General features: G+C 33.0%; 1 protein-coding gene across 1 annotated transcript in view; it reads left to right on the top strand.

Moving 5' to 3' along the window:
* The window catches only part of St8sia4 (ST8 alpha-N-acetyl-neuraminide alpha-2,8-sialyltransferase 4), a 93,653-nt gene extending 76,192 nt beyond the window's left edge, over window positions 1-17,461 (top strand). The window contains exon 5 of the mRNA XM_013022073.1: window positions 13,186-17,461. Within this exon, the coding sequence (XP_012877527.1) occupies window positions 13,186-13,468 (283 nt within the window). The 3' untranslated portion in view covers window positions 13,469-17,461. The remainder of the gene's footprint in view (window positions 1-13,185) is intronic.
* Window positions 17,462-18,479: the final 1,018 nt, after the last annotated feature.

The following is an 18,479-nucleotide window of genomic DNA, read 5'->3' as shown; positions in this document are numbered from 1 at the left end:
AAACCTGGAACCAGAGTTGTGGCTCAAGTGGCAGAAAAGTAGTGGGAGGGTATAATAGCCTAGAGGCCACACTCAGGCCCTGAGTTCAAGCCCCAGGTTTAGCACACACACACATTCACACACACACACACACACACTCACACAATACAATCTGCTGTTTTCTTGCAAAACACAGGCATTTTCAACTTACATTTCAAAGAAGGGTTTTATATTTATTACTAGATATTAGCTTATTCTATTCAATAATATTTTCAGTACTAGCACAAATTTTATAATGAAGTTTGCAAATCTCTTGTTGTACTCAACAGAAACTCAGTGAACAAGTTTAAAGGTATTATTTTTTAATATATTCATTTTATTGTAAAGATATTTTACAAAGGGGTTACAGTTACATGAGTAATGAATACATTTCCTATCGAACATTGTTACTCCCTCCTTTGTTTTTTCCTTACCATCCCTTCCCTCCCCATTTCCCGAACTTCTCTCTCCCTGCACAAGATGTAAAGTTCATTTTCAACATCTCATTGTTACACTATATCCTTGTTTCAGCATTTTGTTATTTCCCGTGCCCTCCCCAAATTAGGGGAAAAAAATATATATACAAGATGCAGGGCACTAAAATCAAATACAGTGAAAACAGGGGTTATACCATGGGAGAAGGACATAAGATTATTTTTAAAAGACAGAAAGAGGGATAAGAAAGAGCAAGAGAGGTGGTAAATTTAATCAAATCACACAATAGGCACAAATGAAATAACACAATTAAACCCCTTGATGTAATTTCTATATGCTAATAAAAAGATTATAGAGCTACTGTAAACATTTTTCTACAATTTCATTAGTACTCATCACCATACAGGTATACCCAAATAAGCAGCAATGAAACTATGGGAAACCTATTACTTTTCATTTATACCTTCATATCAAAAGGTCCTAAATAGTTGGAACCAGAATAAAACTGATTCTAATACGTTTCATAATATGAAATACCTTTACTTAAGGAAGAATTCACCTGGGCTTTTTGACATTTGCATTGGCAGTCAATAAATTATCTCTAATATCAAAAAATAATATAAAACATTTGATTCTGCTTGTACTGAAAGAATCATTTTGATATTCCAACTTTTTTAAGTTTAATGCACTGCTGTCAAATATGAATTTTGACACACATAATTGTAATGTTCCTATGAGATGTGAATATATGTGTACATAAATCACTATGTTCACATGTGCAAATATATGTTAATACGTTTATATGTAGTTGTATTAGTGCATTGCATACATGTAACATAATATATAATGTTTTACTACATTTTTACAATGAAAAGCATACCTATAAGTTATCTCCATTTTAATAATTAGAATGAAATGTCCTCAAACCTAATAATGCTCTGTTAACAATTTGTTTTAATTGTATATTTCAGAAACTCTTGCCTTCAGTAATCTGTTAATTTATGCTTATTCTTGCTGGGTAAAATGATCCAGTAGGTAAGAACCTATAGTTTGTGTGTAAACAAATTTAGTATTTGCATATCTCCAGAAAACCCCCAAAGCACATACTAAGCTATAAAATATCTTTCAGTTCTTCACACATGTTATTTCTTCTTTGCATTGTGACAGACTTTCCCCACCACGTACCTTTCACATTCCCCAGATGGCTTAGACATCATCACTGGCAGAATATGAATAATATTTTAGGTCGAACAGATGTAAGCAATTTGTAGATTTTTCCCTTCTGAACCATCTTTGTTTTGATGAATCAACTGGAAATTGAAACTTAAGTCAAACTTCTGTTTGTAAAAAAGCAATGTTTTCCCAGCTTGGACTATATAGTCAGCTCTGAAGTATGAACAAGAGACAGAATATGAAAACTGGCCTGAGTATTTTACAACAACACCAGCAAATCACTATTTAGTAGTATGATACCCTCCTTCTTTCTTTACTCTATATAACTACATTTGTAAAATTGTTTTACAACCAAACCAGGTAGTCTGTTTACTTCAAGCATATTGTTCAGAAAAACTAGATCACTGGCAACATCAAATGTACTGCTGTAATGGTAAGAGGGAAAAAAATGAATGTTTTGGGTAAGAATGCAGTCTGCTTTATGTAATTGTGCAAATTAGAAAGACTTTTTAATTAAAAAATTGACTCATGTTAAGACTTTCTGGAAATCCAAGGTAAAGAAAGCCCTCTAAAACAGGCACTAGTGGTTTAACCTGTAATTCCAGCTGCTCAGAAAGCTGAGGTCTGAGGATCAAGATTCAAAGGCAGTCCAGGCAGGAACATTTCTGAGATTTTTTTTTTTTAATTTGTCACAGGGCTTGACTCAGGGCCTGGATGCTGTCCCTGATCTCTTTTGCTCAATCTATCCCCTGTTAATTGGAGACAAGAGTCTTAGGAGCTTTTCTGCCTGGCTGGCTTCAAACCATGATCCTCAGATCTCAGCCTCCTGAGTAGCTAGGATTACAGGCATGGATAATTGGCACCCAGCTCCTGAGTTCTTAACTCTGGTTAGCCATCAAAAATCGAGAAGTGGAGACATAAAAAAGACAGACAAGGGGAGAGCCAATGCAACAGTGATGTACACAAGACAATATGTTGAAAATGATCTGTACAACTTAGAAGGTGGGAGGTTAAAAGGGAAGGAAATAGGAGAAAAATATGGGAAGGGATAGCAAGTTTCACAAGAAATGTACTTATTACTTTACTTTTGTAACTGTAACCTGTTTGTAATCACCTGACAATAAAAAAGAAGACAAAATATTTGCTTAATGTCAATTCCATAATTACAAAATAATATATAACTACATAATTATACAATGATCTCTCATTTGTAAATAACATAATTTTTGTTTACAATAGCCAATTGTTAAGGCTAACCAGCCATTTTCAGGATTTCACTGCTTGAAATTAATATAAAAATTATTCTTGCAATGGAAATAGCAAGTGTTCTACAGTATTATGAGCTTGCTTGTGTTTATCTGTTTATTTTTTAACTGACATTTGTTTGAACTTAGGGCCTTACTATTTGTAGACACTTAAGCTACATCTCCAGGCTTGTTTTTCACTGGTTATTTTTTACATAGGGTCTCACATCCCACCTGGATATCCACCTGAGCCACGATCTACCTACTTTAGGGTTTCCATAGTTGCTGGGATCACAGGCAAGTGATCCCCTCCATGGGGATAGACTCTTGGCTTTTCTGGTCAGTCTAGCTTAGAACCATGATCCTCTGGATCTCAGTCACCCAGTTAGTTAGGGTTACAAGCCAATGATTTCTCAACTTCCTGAAATTAATTCTTATAAGATCAATCTTATTATCATATGTATTTGATATATAATACATGTATATGAAGTATATTATGTATGATATATATGCATGTATATTAAATGTAATATATTTATATATGATATATGTCATAACTATGCTACAGAAATATTTAATAACCAACAGAGGTATGATCAAATATAGTCATCAATTCATGTCCTATTTCCATGTTCATTACTTCATTTTGACACTATTGGTTTAGGATGCTTAATAGTAATGGAATAAATTATAATTAGGTAGATTCATATTCTGTCTTGTCAGTTTTTCTAGCTCTTCCCTCTTTTGAAAATATGCAATTTCCTGTTCCTCTTTAATAGTAATTGGAGTTTCAAAGTAAGGGAAATAATATGACTTGAATACAATTACAATTGTGTTTATTACACTACTTCTACTTCCATTCTCCTAAATACAGGCTTCTTCCTCAGTAAGAAAATCACAGCTGCAGCTGGTGGGCTAATGATGTTATTTTCCCAACCCTTCATATCTGTGGCCACCACTGAAGTATAATTTCTGGTTTAATTAACAAACAGCATAAGAAGACTTACTTTGGCTCCTTCTTCTTTCTTAGGTCTATGCATTAATTTTGTTTAATAATATAAGCAAGTCTCTGTGTCCCTTATTTAACTGCAGTACACAGTAAGTCAAAAATTAACAGACATTTTTTCCCCTATAAATCTTTAAAATGAAGGATCATCTGGCAAGGCCCACAAAATTTTCCCACAAAGAAGGTCCCCAAAATTTTAAAGTCATTTGGCTTTCTTCACTAGAGAATTAGTTTGAAATATTTTATTATACTAGTAAATTGAAAGACTCCAGAGTTACTTTACTAGTTTCACAACTGGTGATTCAATGTAAGACTATATATGTATATATAACTTAATGTTCATATTTAAGTGGAATATATTCTCAAGTACTCATTATACTTTTCCTGAAACTCTATATTCTGTAGAAATATCTCTTTCTGAATTTATGTGTACATTTTTGCTTTATGGAATTTTAAACAAGACATTTGAGTCAGCATATAAAATGTTACTTGAATATACTAACAGACAGATGGTGAAAAATTTTGCTCACCAACTTTGTAAACTTACTCCCTCACAACCCTTGTCTTCAGAGTTTTTTTTCCTAAGTACCAATCACCAAACAAATAATTTGAGATGCTTTGTTATGCAAATATTCCTTTTGAACAATAACAACAACAAAAAGCCATTTCAATCACATTTTCATTTTCAAGATTTTTTCGTTTCACCCTTTTTAAGTTTATTGTTATGAAGACTATCTAATTATACCCATCAACTTATATTCTTATTTAAAAAGCCTAAGGGGGGAAAATGTGACTCTCCTGCTGAATTTCTATTCTATCAGTGGAGCTAGAAGAAAGTACCTTATGAGACAAATGTCTTCCACAGTGTATTTTTGTGAGTTCATGATTGCTATATTGAACTGAGTTCATAGTCAAGATGGATATATTGTTATCATTTTCCCCTTTCAAAACTTATCAAGTTCAAAAAGTAACTTCGTCTTTGTTTTCATTTGTTTTGTTTAATTTTGCCAGATGATTATTCAAGCTTTAGTTGTAGAACATACACAAAAAATATTATCATTATTGTTATTATTAGGGCGATGTGCAGGGGCGTTACTATTTCCCACAAGTCTGGTAATGAGTTCATTACTTTTTGGACAATGTCTCCTTTCCTCATTCTTTCTTAATTTTCCCTTTCCATCTCTTTCCACACATTGAATAGTTCCTTTTCAACATAGTGTCTGTTGAGTACCACTGATGCATTTGTCCACCCTGTCCCACCATTCTTTGCCCTCCTTACCCACCAAAAGACTGATACACAAATAAGACAAAAAATTAAGAAACAAACAGGACAAAACTTGTTTTTAACATTTTAAAACAAAACCAAGAGCCAATCTAAAACTAACCAGACATTATATAAATATGTCTTTGTATTGTGATTGAAATTTATAACATAAAGCCAATAGAATCTTTTTTTTTTTTACTTAAGCTAGGCTTAAGTAAAGTGAGCCAGTGACAACAGGAGGCTGAGATCTCAGGATCATGGTTCAAAGCCACCCCTGGCAGGAAAGTCCATGAGACTCTTATCTTCAGTAAACCTCTAGAAAACCAGAAGTGGTAATGTGGCTCAAGTGGTAGAGCACTTGCCTTGAGCTAAAGAGCACAAGGACAGAGACTATGCCCAGAGTAAATAATATATAAATATATTATTATATAAAAATAATTTACTGGGGCTGGGAAGGTGGCTCAGTGGTAGAGTGCTTGCCTTGCATGCCTGAGGCCCTGGGTTCGATTCCTCAGCACCACATAAGCAAAAAGAAAAAAGCCGGAAGTGGCTCTGCGGCTCATGTGGTAGAGCGCTAGCCTTGAGCTGAAGAGTTGAGGGACAGTGCCCAGGCCCAGAGTTCACGCCCCACGACCGGACCCCCCCAAAAAAAATACTAAAGTGTCATTTAGAATTCTATACAGCAACACCACTTAACATTAATTTACAAATTAGGAACCTGAGACAAAAATATTTGAAAGACCAGCCACATCTCAAAAGGTGAAAAATTCAGTACTCATAATGTAATAGGTGACTTTATTCTAAGACCCTGAATTTTTCTATATAATGAAATCACCCAGTTATTTCCAGTTCTCATTTAAAAATTATTTATAAGATATATGTTTGTATGTATTCATAATTTATACAAATAGATACATTGATGATTGTAGCTGGATAATCTCCATTATAAAACTGCAGAGTTTACTGCAGAGTTTCTTTGAGGATAAAATTCACAATTATGCAATTCTTTAATGTTAAAAACAATTTAATATTTCTTTCCTCTTAATAGCATCACTGGCTTACAATTCATATATTTGAATATTTAAATTGAATTCTTTTTAGGCTTATTGATAGAGCTGATTAATCACTATCATAATCCTTGTAGAATACTTCACCCCAAAAGAAAGCCTTTGTCTATTCACAGATATTCTCCTATTTCTTGAGCCTTCATTTTGGCTACCAATAGTTATTTTTTTTGTCTGAATGGACTAGTCTTTTCTAGATATTTCATATAATTGGAACATCTTTTACAAGTCTCCTCCTTTGCTATTTATGCACTTCCTTTTAATTATCATGAGAAACCTGATTTTAGGGATATATCCCATTATACTTGTTCATTGCATTAGATAAAATATGAGTTACTTTTACATTGAGGTCATTGGTAATCACAACAATTTAAGTATTTATGTGCAAGATTTTGTAGAAATAGAATTTTTAAATTCCCTAGAGTCTTGTTAAAGAGGAAAAAAACAACTTAAAGACAGAATTTATTCTGTATCATTTTCATTAAGGAAAAAATGATCTCAATTATAACTGAACTCTTTTTGAGTATACCTGGACAAGCAAGAACTCTTAGCCAAATTGCAGATTGAGGCATGAAAAGTTACTAAGAAAAGCATTAAGGATAAGGGGATTAATGCTAAGCAGGCCTATTAGATATGTTTTTAAAGACAGATTAAAAACTAAGACATGGAAGGGCTTGATTCCATATCAGGTGTGATTTCTCAGCAAAGGTGGACAATTCACATTATAATGATGAAGCAAGGTATCTTTTAAAACTGCACTAGGCAAGGATGAACAAAGAAGGCCAGTAATGAGGCTTAGTAGAAAAGGGGACTCACAGGAGTCAAACAGACATTTGGCCAGAGATTTTTTTTCTAATTATTCATCCAGGAATGTGATTTTCTTCATTTTATAATAGCTTAATAATTAACCTTCTGAAAAAAAACCTATTTAGACTATTTCCAAAGAGGCTTTATGATTTTAATTTTCTGTGTGCAATTGATTAAAAATTATTATTGTAGCTACTCTAGTTGATGTAGAATTGGATTTCATTGTGGTATTGATCCCTCATGACCGATGGCGTTGAATGTATTTTATGTACAGATAGCTATTTGTACATCTTTTCTTGAAAAGGAATCAGTCCTTAATCATTTTTCTAAATTGGAGAGAACTTTTTACTTAGTGATAAGACTGTGCCAAACATGAAGCAATTGTCTGAATAGGTAGTCCATTCAACATCTGATGTTTAAAGGAAAAAATAAAAACAGAAGATCAGAAATTATGTCTAATTTTAACTAACTTTGTCAAATGCTATTCACATAGCTCTGAGAAACCTGGTATCACAGGATTTTATTAAGATGGTTGGGAGTACTTGAAATTATGAGAGTGAGAGAGAATTACTATAGAAAGCAGTTACTGTTCATTAATAACACATGAGATAATTGGTAAAATCAACACAAAATAAGTTTACCTAGGATTTTTTTTTTTGGCCACTGTATCTAAAGTCAACCTGATATAATACATAACTACATAGAAAGAAAAAAGTTGATATTCTGACTGAAGGAAGATACAAATAGCATACATTTTTGCCAGATACAACACAGAGATCAAACTACAGAATTATTATTCAAATTTCTTCTGAACACAGACTATAAGACTACAGTAACTTCCCAATTTCTTTTCCTTTCTGTAACTGCTGTATGCCTCTAATGAGCTTAGCTTATAAAGTTTTATAAAACACTGTATTATATGAAGGACCACTGCAGATTTTTTGACTTTCTGTACATTTTCTTACTACAGAGCTCTGTATATAAAGGGCACATGTGGTCTCTAGAGATTACAAATTTATGATTTCATTTTAATGAAAATTCACAATGTTTTTAAGAAGTATTTCCTCATGGAAATTCTTACCCTTTGATATCGTGTCTTCACCTTTGGCCTTTGAAATGTGGTCAATTACATACTGAAACCAAAATCATCTTCTGACTTAGAACACTTCTGAGAGTGTGCATTAGGAAAATTGAGTCCAGTATGAAAGTGACAAAAAGCTTTATGCATAGACCACACCACTAGTTAAATCACTAATTACTGTAAGATTATAGAACTTATTTTTCAACCCAGTCCACTGTGTTGTAAAATGAAACTCGAGAAGCTGAGGAACCTATAGCCTTGTTAGTTAAAATCAAAATATTTGCATAGCAAGGCAGAGTTAAACTATTTTTTTTGGTCGGTTGTGGGGGCTGAACTCTGGGCCTGGGCGCTGTCCCTCAGCTCTTCAGCACAAGGGTAGGGCCCTACCACTTGAGCCATAGCACCACTTCCAGCTATTTTCTGCTTATGTGGTGCTGAGGAATCTAACACAGAGCCTCATGCATGCAAGGCAAGCACTCTACCACTGAGACAACTTCCCAGCCCCAGAGTTAATCTTAAATTAAGGTTTTGTCACCTACATCCTCCAGGACCTAAATCATGTGATTACATTTTCCAAACCCCAGGCCTCAGTATCCTCTACTGTGGAAGGAAGGAAGGATCACCAAAGATAAAAATTAACTTCAGTAATGAGCTTAATTATGTGTGTATAAATGATCATAATATATTGTAAGATACAATGATGTGGAGACTCAGAGGAGGCAACTTTTCATGTATGTCTGTGTTCTTGTTTATATGTCACATGTCAGAATTTTTTTTCCCATTATATCATTACATCTTCAAATCACCTACAGATTCATGGATTATACCCTGATTTTCCCTAAAAAAATTAAGTACATGTAAGCTGTATTACTTGATAAATTAAATATATTGCTGTTTTCTTGCTTTTCTTTTTTGTTTTTATTTTCTTAATCTTTTCTTGTAAAGATACTGTACAGAGGGGATGCAGTTATATGTGTAAGGTAATGAGTACATTTCCTACTGAGCATTGTTACCCCCTCCTTCTATCCCTTCCCTCCCCACCTCCCCAACTCCTTCCCTTTACCACCCTCCAAAGTTATAAAGTTCATTTTCAACATAGTGTCTTGTATACCTCATTGTTACAAGGGGTTAGCTTGTGTCCTTGTTTCAGCATTTTGTTATTTCCCTTCCCCTCCCCAAATTAGATAAATGTATATACAAGATGCAGGGCACTGGAATCAAATACACTGAAAACAGGGGTTATACCATGGGGGGAGAACATACAAAAGAATAAAAAAATCACATAGTACTTTAAAAACAACAGCAACAAAGACAAAAGAAAAACCTGTTGTGTCCATATTTTGGGGTTCATTTCACTTAGCATCATCTTATATGGTCATATATACATAGCTTTTGACCTTTTCTGTTTCTCTGGTAAGATTATCCTAGACATATACTAATTATTGCAAATAAGGGAAACCAGGAGACTTATGTTTCTTTGGGTCTGGCTTACTTTTACTTCACTTAATATAATTTTTTCCAAGTCTTTCCATTTCCTAACAAGTGGGGTTGTGTCATTCTTTCTGATGGAGGCATCAAATTCCATTGTGTGTGTGTGTGTGTGTGTGTGTGTGTGTGTGTATACCACTTCTTCTTGATCCATTCATCTACTGAGGGATATCTGGGTTAGTTCCATATCTTAGCTATGGTGAATAATGCTGCGATAAACAGAATCGTGCTAAATTTTAAACCATCTTATAAAAATATAATTTTAAGGTAAATTAGCACCTATTGTACTGAATTCCAGTGTAGAAGTTTCATTATCTTAATAAATGATATTTTAAATTGAGTTTTATTAATTCAGATTTTTAAAACAAGTCAGTATTCTAACTTTGAATTAAGTCATCATAAAAGTTTTAATTTCTTCATGTCAGCTTTTATGTAGCTATGTAGTTTTAAGTATGACTCTTGAACTTGTATTCACTAGTGTGGCTTACAATATTATTATATATCTAATTGGATATAGTAACAGAGTTGGAAAAGAGTATTTATCCTTGTCTTTTACAGATGTGGAATTTGTTCCACATCTTGAATCTTGATCATTCCAATCTGCCTATAAAATTTGAGCACATCATTAAACTCACAGTACTTCTTTCCAACAATATTCCTTTAGGCTTCTGTGATTTTCGGATTCATAGAATGTTATTACTGTGAACTTAGTTAAGACCTTTTTAAATTTTTTTCACCTTATCTATTACATTTTTCTGTTATTTGTTAAGATCTACTTTTCCAGTGATGCATTTTAAAACTTTATCAGATAAGTAATTTATTTTATTGTTTCTCCAAACATGTTTTGACAAGTGAATAGTTTTTTTTCTTTGTAATAATTTGAAGTTTAGATATCCAAACATCATAAGATTTACTTTTTCTTGTGAAGATAAACTAATCTGCATAGATTAACATATATGGTATAAGAAAACAAAAAAATGTTGAAGTTCTCTACTATTTTTAAATAAGGTGCTCTATGCCCCAACCATTGGAACCAGTCATGAATTTTGAATGTAGTACCTCAGGAACAACTGTGGATCAAAAAGGTTGACTGATAACACATCTCTGCTTTGAATTGTTGAAGTAAATTATTTTCACCTTCAGCTTATCTTTATAACATTGTAGTTAATTTGTGTTCCATATAGAAATCACTTGGGTCTTTGTATGTATCTAAATACAGTTACTTGTACTTTTCAAATTAAAAGTTAAAAACTATTTATTGATAAGACTTGGAATCCCTGAGAAATAATAAAACTATATTATTTTAGACTACTGATGTTTTACTCACTTTAGAAAAAAATCAATGTAATTTTCATACTGCTATATTTCCCAATCATTGTTATTTTCCCATAAAATATTCCTTATGATTGAGTTTCAATTTGGCAAACCACCATAGAAGTTTATAAATAAATGTAATTTTATTCACCAGTTTCACCTTCTGACATTTATAACTACAGATCATACTCACAAAAATTTCCTATAGTAATCTGTTCATGGTAATAGCACTTGCTTTCTTAGAACACAGAAAATTTCAGGCTACATCAATCTCAGGTCTTCAAGTGGAGACTATGTTTCTGAATAGATTGACCTTCTGTGTTTCTTTCATGAGTTGAACTATGTACAAAATTTAGTTTTTACTAAGTTTGGGTACCTATGGGTTATGAGAAAGATTTTTAGGTGTTTTTTTTAAAATCTGAAAATCCCTTATAAATGTTCTTTACAACAAAAATCAATACATTTTACATAGCTTATAATATTTACCCTATGCTATCCAACACATGAGAGCAAGTAGAAATGGGATTGGGTCAAATTGTGGCACATAAATGTTCATTGGTAGATTGCTCATCTAGCACACAGAAAGCCCTGGCTTCCATCCCCAACACCACAAAAGAAAAATAAAAAGGAAGAATAGAAAAGAAATGTCAGGCCAATTATCATTAGAATAAAAACATTAGAAAGGAGAAATAGGGAATCGCAGTGGAGTGTTCTTGTGGTGGAAGTGTGTGGAGAGGTTTGGAAGTATGGTACATCTAGAAGCAATTGAAGAAAAGTAGCATTTCAAGTTTGTTTTGTTCATATTCAGTATTCAAAATATATCTTGTTTTCTTTTGAAAGGCTTCATTTTTCAAAAATACAAAGAAGAAAGAATACTGTTTAATTCAAAAGCACATGCATTAACTAGAGCAATGTGTAGTAATACAATTTTTTTCCACATTTCGATTTTAAGATACGTGTTACCTCAAATTGAAGTCAATAGTGAAGACAAACAGAAAGAACTCCATTAACTATATTTACAATAGGACAACTTGTGAAGTAAAGGGAAATAGAAACTCTTCCCCTTTTAGCTATTTTCATATTAGCTCATTGTTTTAAAGGCAATGAATATGTCAAGAAGTAATGGAAAACCCCTTTTCAGTAGAAGTGATGATTTATTTAAGAGTTTTCATATTTTTGAGGCCAAAAGACTTGGGCAACAATGGTAGATTTAACATTTTGAATTATCTTAATGGTTTTTTGTAATTAACTACTATGAAATTCTTAAAAGCATTGGAATACATAGCAACATGTATTTCAGTATTATACTGTATAGATGATATATGACTTATCAATTATCCTACAGTGTATTTTAAAAATCTTTATTTTATCTTTAAATAGTTGTAAAATGAGTTGACATATTCAACAAAGTAATATATGAATACAATAAATTGGATTTTTTGTCACTTAACTGAGCAACTTATTAATACAATATAGCTTGATCAATGTCACCCTTTCAATATTATTAGTGTTTGTTTGTTTGTTTTTCACTTGTGGAGGTAATACTTTTAACTTCCTTAGTTATCTAGTTGTCCTGAGTATTTAATCCAGGGCCTGGAATATGCTAAACTATTGTTCTACCTCTTGGCCACTTTCACAGCTCATCAGTTTGTTTTTGGTGTAGGGTCACATTAATTTTATCTCTGCTCATCTCAGACTCAGAATAATTCTACATCCGTTTCCTGAGTAGCTGTGATTGCAGATGTGTGCCACCAAAATATGGCTTTTAATACTTTTAACATAGTTTGAATTTTCAACTTAGGGATTCAAAAATCTCATCTGACATAATGAAAGCAGGTATTTATTTATTTGGAATTTTAATTCAAATGTTAGGTATTCTGAAAATATGTAGGTATAATTTAAAATTAATGTTTCCTATAAGGATTATTTAATTCCAACCTGTTTGATATCGCCTCTTGTATTCATACTTAATCCATTCTGAGAAGATTCTATTCTGTATATTATAAAAGATGTGTTGATAATCCATCTTGATCCTGATATTCAAAACAATACTTACCTTCATTTGAGTCCCCTGGTGATTTATATCTTATAAATAAACAGAATGAAGGATGAGGTTAGCTTCAAAACACAAAACTTTCTAAATGCTTAAAATTTAATTTTTCAGTAATCATTTAACATATTTGGTCACAAGATACATTTAAAATTTCCACATTACATGTTTGATATGTTGTCCATTTTATGTTACTCTAAACTCCTCTGATCTTTTGTTTTTTGTTTTTGTTTTCTCCTAGTTACTGGCTGACAAATAAAGTGCCCATCAAACGGCCAAGCACAGGCCTCCTCATGTATACACTTGCTACAAGATTCTGTGACGAAATTCATCTATATGGATTCTGGCCATTCCCTAAAGATTTGAATGGAAAAGCTGTCAAATACCATTACTATGATGACTTAAAATATAGGTACTTTTCCAATGCAAGTCCTCACAGAATGCCATTAGAATTCAAAACATTAAACGTGCTGCATAATCGAGGAGCTCTAAAACTGACAACAGGAAAGTGTATGAAGCAATAAAGCACAGTTCAAAACACACACACACACACACACACACACACGACACAACATACACTTCTTTACGAAAGATGATTCTGAAGATTTGAAAACAGGATCCAAAGTAAGACTTGCTTTCAATATTTACCTGTTCACTGAAAAAATTGATAAGGAAATTCATGTGAAATCCATGACCAGCTGATGAAATACCTGCTAAGTGCTCTAACAATTCAATATTTTGACTTCATGGGTCCTAGTAAGTGCCACTTCCACTAAGAATACAGTCTGAATGTATAATCAGTAGTGTTTACAAGATCCAACAATGCACTCATCATTAAGCAACAAAGCAAATATGTTCATCACTGTCTGGCTGCCACTGCAATGCCGAGCACATCAAACGAGGAACCCACGAATGAATACAGCTCAGTCCTTGAGAAGTTAGATCGCCCTTGTCAACAGAAATCTTGATGAAAACAGTTTGAGCAGTGAAGTCCATCAGATCAAACCACTCAAGTAAATGCCTTCAGTCGGGACTCTGAGTCTGATCATGTGTTTTGTGTTCTTATTTATGTTTTGATTGTTTTCTTGTAATCAAAACTCCTTTGGTTTGGGTATTGGGTGCTTAGAAATCCTTTTCTGAGAAAAAGAAATGGAAAATATACAAGAATGAGAAAAATAAAAATCAAATATTTTCTAAATTTCTTACATTTTTTAAAAAAGAGCAATCACACCAATTTTAAACTTTTTATTTTGCACAACTCTAAACCTCCACATTACTTTGCAATGGTGTAAGAAGGTACCAACCAAAGTGAATCATCCCATTCTAAAGTGAACCATTCTAAAGGAGACATGTCACATGTTCTCTGAAATGGGAAATTTAGCAGAAATTGCACTTTTGGTACCAAAGATTATATTCATATTTCTACACAGCAAACCGCTCTTCTTTCATGAACATATTATTATACTGTAAAACTGACTCTAAGTATTTTAAAATTTCCAAACTCAAGCTTTGTTTTTATGTTATGCCTTTTACATTTCACAAAAAAATATGTGGAAGCAGTTTGCCCTTTAGAATAATATTTGATTGATATATCTGAAATGTGACATCTAGTTCTTCAATACCTCTCTGGTCAGCACAGTCTTTATATCATTGTTAAATTTCTTAGTATAGAAATAACACAAGTATTGTTTAATAATTGAGATGATTAATTTTAAGAAGCTTGGCAATGGAACTGTGTGTCAGTATTTTGCACTTAAAATGAATTAAGTTGACTAATATTTTTCAGTTAAATTTAGTCATATTAATACTGAATGTGTGATACTGAACATGGTATTATTCATAAAGGGTTTTAAAATAACAATGAATAACAGACTTGACCAATACTCCAGTTTTCTGGTAACTTCTACTGGTAGGTGATTCTGATGGTAATAACCTCTTTTGAAAGCAGAAGCACTGAATTCTCACTTCCACTTTGTCCTGAAACAACTAGCATGACTTCTTGTTTCTTGGGGAAGGCAATTTGAGGAAAGAAATAGCATGAGGGATATGCGCTGTGTTTCTTAGGGAGAAAAATATGATAAATGAATAAAGAGCATGATATATTCATATATGTATGTATATATCATGTTATTATCATGGGAAAAGAAATTCACAGTAGTATGCTTATTAATATTTTTAATGATACATGGTATTATTTTTTAAAGTATAGAAGAATGTTGGGATACAGAAGAGTATATTTTCTGAGAATTCATGTGTCTCTAAGAATGCAAAACAGAATGCATCAGGGGAAACTAGTAGCTAAAATACTACAACTTAAGATAAATTTTAAATATAAATATCTACAAGTTTTAAAGATTAAGTTGAAAAGTCTGATTTGCTTAAAACAATGCACAATAAGTGCTTTCTGGAATCTGAGATTGGAGTATTTGCTTATAATAAAATGTTCCTATAGCCGTTAGCATGAATTAAAAAAAGAAATCTAGAAATTGTACATTTGTACAGGTAAAAATCCAACTGGACACTCATTAATAGTATGTCCTTAAAAGCAGCAGCCAGACACCTTGCCATTTTTAGTGCATTTTCAAACAAGTGTATTTAAGTAATTTTAAGGCTACAGCAAACACATGTCTGCCATTCACTGTTCTGTGTGTTGATGCTTGTCTCATAGACACATTGGGTAGTGCCTTTCAACTTCTTCACCTTGATTTGTTACCCTAGGCTTTGTGGTCTCCAAATATTTGCCCAGATCAGAAAATGCTCAGCATAAAAAAGGGCTTGAGATTTGGCAGAAACTACTTTTGTTCATCTCAGGGAACTTTCAGTACTCAAGAATGAATTCAATTAAAGGAATTTAATGCTCAAAGAAGACAAACTGTACAGGACCATTTCATTCAATAATATACACATTTTCATCTGCTCCTTCCCCCTTTTCCCTCCCCCACATTGTCTACTGGAGCCTTCTTATATGAAAATGGCAAGGAGGTTATTGAAGAGTAAGATCAAGAAGAAAAAAGGGTTGAGATTTAACCGACAGGTGTGTAAGTGATCAGAAAAAATCAAAATTTACATATATACATATATTATACTTGAGATATCTAGGAGTTGATCTCTTGATAGTTTCATATTTCACAGCTTTAATGTTTTATTAATTTTCTATGATTTAACCCTGTCCCTGGCAATGCTCAGGCAGCTGACTGATATATTCCTGGTTTTTAGGTTGTTACTGTGTTGATGATGTGAGTAGGCCAAGGAAACATTTCCATGTTCTATAATTAGAATTAAGTTGTTGAAATAGAAAGTGAGTCAGGATCAGATTTTCGGGGCAAACTTAATGATTTAGCTTACAGGACCAATGAGACCACTGGGGAAATTTTCCTGCCTGAAAGAAGATGCTGAGCATTCCCATGTCTTCATGTGCTGTGTATCATATGAATTGTAAATCAATTGTTAATGGAATTTCTACATATATGCTTATAGAAGTGATTTATTTAAAAAAAGAAGCTGGGGTAATGTAAATACCAATTAGTTTCAAATCTACTTCAAAGAAAAGGTTAATTTATTTCTGAGCCAGCTAGTTGTGCTGCATAGAATGTGGATCTGATTCATAAAAGCGTTGTCTTCATGTGGTTATTGTAAGGACTATAATTGTGGAAGGGGTGTGGGGAAAATTATGTATAGTTAGTTGTTATCGCTACAATTTTTGGACGTTCCCCGTCAAATAGTATCAATATACCAATGTCTTAAAAATTGAGTGAGGTTATTGTTTGTATTTAATAAAAGATAACTCAAATAAATCCCACCTAGAAATAGATATTTTATTATATGTGCTATAAATATACCTATGTAGTACAAATAGACTCGTGTGATGCATATATATACAATGTTATATATGTGTATTTGTCCGTACACACCAAGTCTGTAATATGTGCACACTAGGTTTGTGTTATGTGAACATCTTCAGGGTCTGAACTGAGAATAACTCTGGAGATAAGTAAGGCCACTTTAGAAAAAAAGAAGTTCTTTTGAGACTTCATTTATTAACCTGCTAAGGGAAATCCACTTTATAACTGAATTCTATGTTGTCTATGCCTAGAGTTACAGTAAGAGACTACTGTGTCTAACTCCCTCAAAATCAAAACAAATAACAGAAAAGGAAAACGGCAAAGGAATAAAAAGTCATCAGCTGGCAACATTACTTCAATAGCAATTTTCGGATTGTGTTTTCCATCGAAGTAGCGCCTTTTACTAAATACTATTTTGTTGTGTAGGCAAAAGCACAAGTGTTTGTTTCAAATGTATATAGCAGGAAAAAAAGAGTTTACAGAGATAGAATTGCTGCACAGGATAATTGCTACTGAGTATTTCTTATGTCATTTGTGAAATTAAATGAGGTTATTTTTTTTCCTGTTGGATTTATTCTGTTCAACACTGTTTCCCTATTGTTTGTGTATAGCAGTGGATATAATTGACTATTTGTAAAATTATAAAATAAATTAAAACCTTTGTTTCTTTTTCAATTTTTCTCTTACTTTTAATATCCAAGCCTTTTATTTCATTCTATATGGCAACATTACACCATTAGTTTTAACAATCCTTCATCCTTGCACTTACTTTAGTGCATTTATGGGGAGATAAGCCATGTCAATAGTTCCACGAACATCAAAAAATCCTTAACATTTTCCCCACGGTTTATTGAAAAATGGAGTATTCTGCAAGAGACAGTCATTTCTATGTAACTTATACTCCTGCTGACTAATGTGACTGAGTTACTTCACCTTCAATAGCTGGAGGACACGAGGGGTAACATTTACGCTTACGTGTTTTAGGGCAGCATATTAACTTGTGATTTCTTCTTCAAATTGCTGCTGCCTACACTTTGCCCGGGAAATATCTGAAAGACTACCAACTTCAGTCTTCGTCCATGGCTTTCCATAACTTTTGCATCTATACTTGCAGACCCTGCACTGCACTGTGTTTGTTGTTATTGTTGTTTTTGAGACTATTTTAAATGTGATTGCATGAGGCCACATTCTACATTAAACCTTTAGGTAACATTTTTTTGGAAACAATACTAACAATGGTTCATGAACACAGATGTTATTTATATAGGTGTCATTACACTTACTTTCAAAGATTCATAAAGCATGTCTATTCTGGGAATTTGATCAGATCTCATTATACAAAACTCTACCAGCTAATGTTACAGAACTTATAAGATTTGCGTATGACATTTGGTGACTTTTGATGACTTTAGTATCAGGTTTCTTTTTTTTTTTTTTTTTTTTTTGGTCCGGTTGTGGGGCCTGAACTCTGGGCCTGAGCACTGTCCCTCAGCTCTTCAGCTCAAGGCTAGTGCCCTACCACTTGAGCCACAGCACCACTTCCGGCTTTTTTCTTTTTGCTTATGTGGTGCTGAGGAATCGAACCCAGGGCCTCAGGCATGCAAGGCAAGCGCTCTACCACTGAGCCAACTTCCCAGCCCCAGTATCAGGTTTCTTAAATAACTTATTTCTATATAAAATATTGCTTCAAATA

The sequence above is a fragment of the Dipodomys ordii genome, unplaced genomic scaffold (genome assembly GCF_000151885.1).
Source record: "Dipodomys ordii isolate 6190 unplaced genomic scaffold, Dord_2.0 Scaffold59, whole genome shotgun sequence".
Classification (NCBI taxonomy): domain Eukaryota; kingdom Metazoa; phylum Chordata; class Mammalia; order Rodentia; family Heteromyidae; genus Dipodomys; species Dipodomys ordii.
This window is presented reverse-complemented; position numbering and strand designations above follow the sequence as displayed.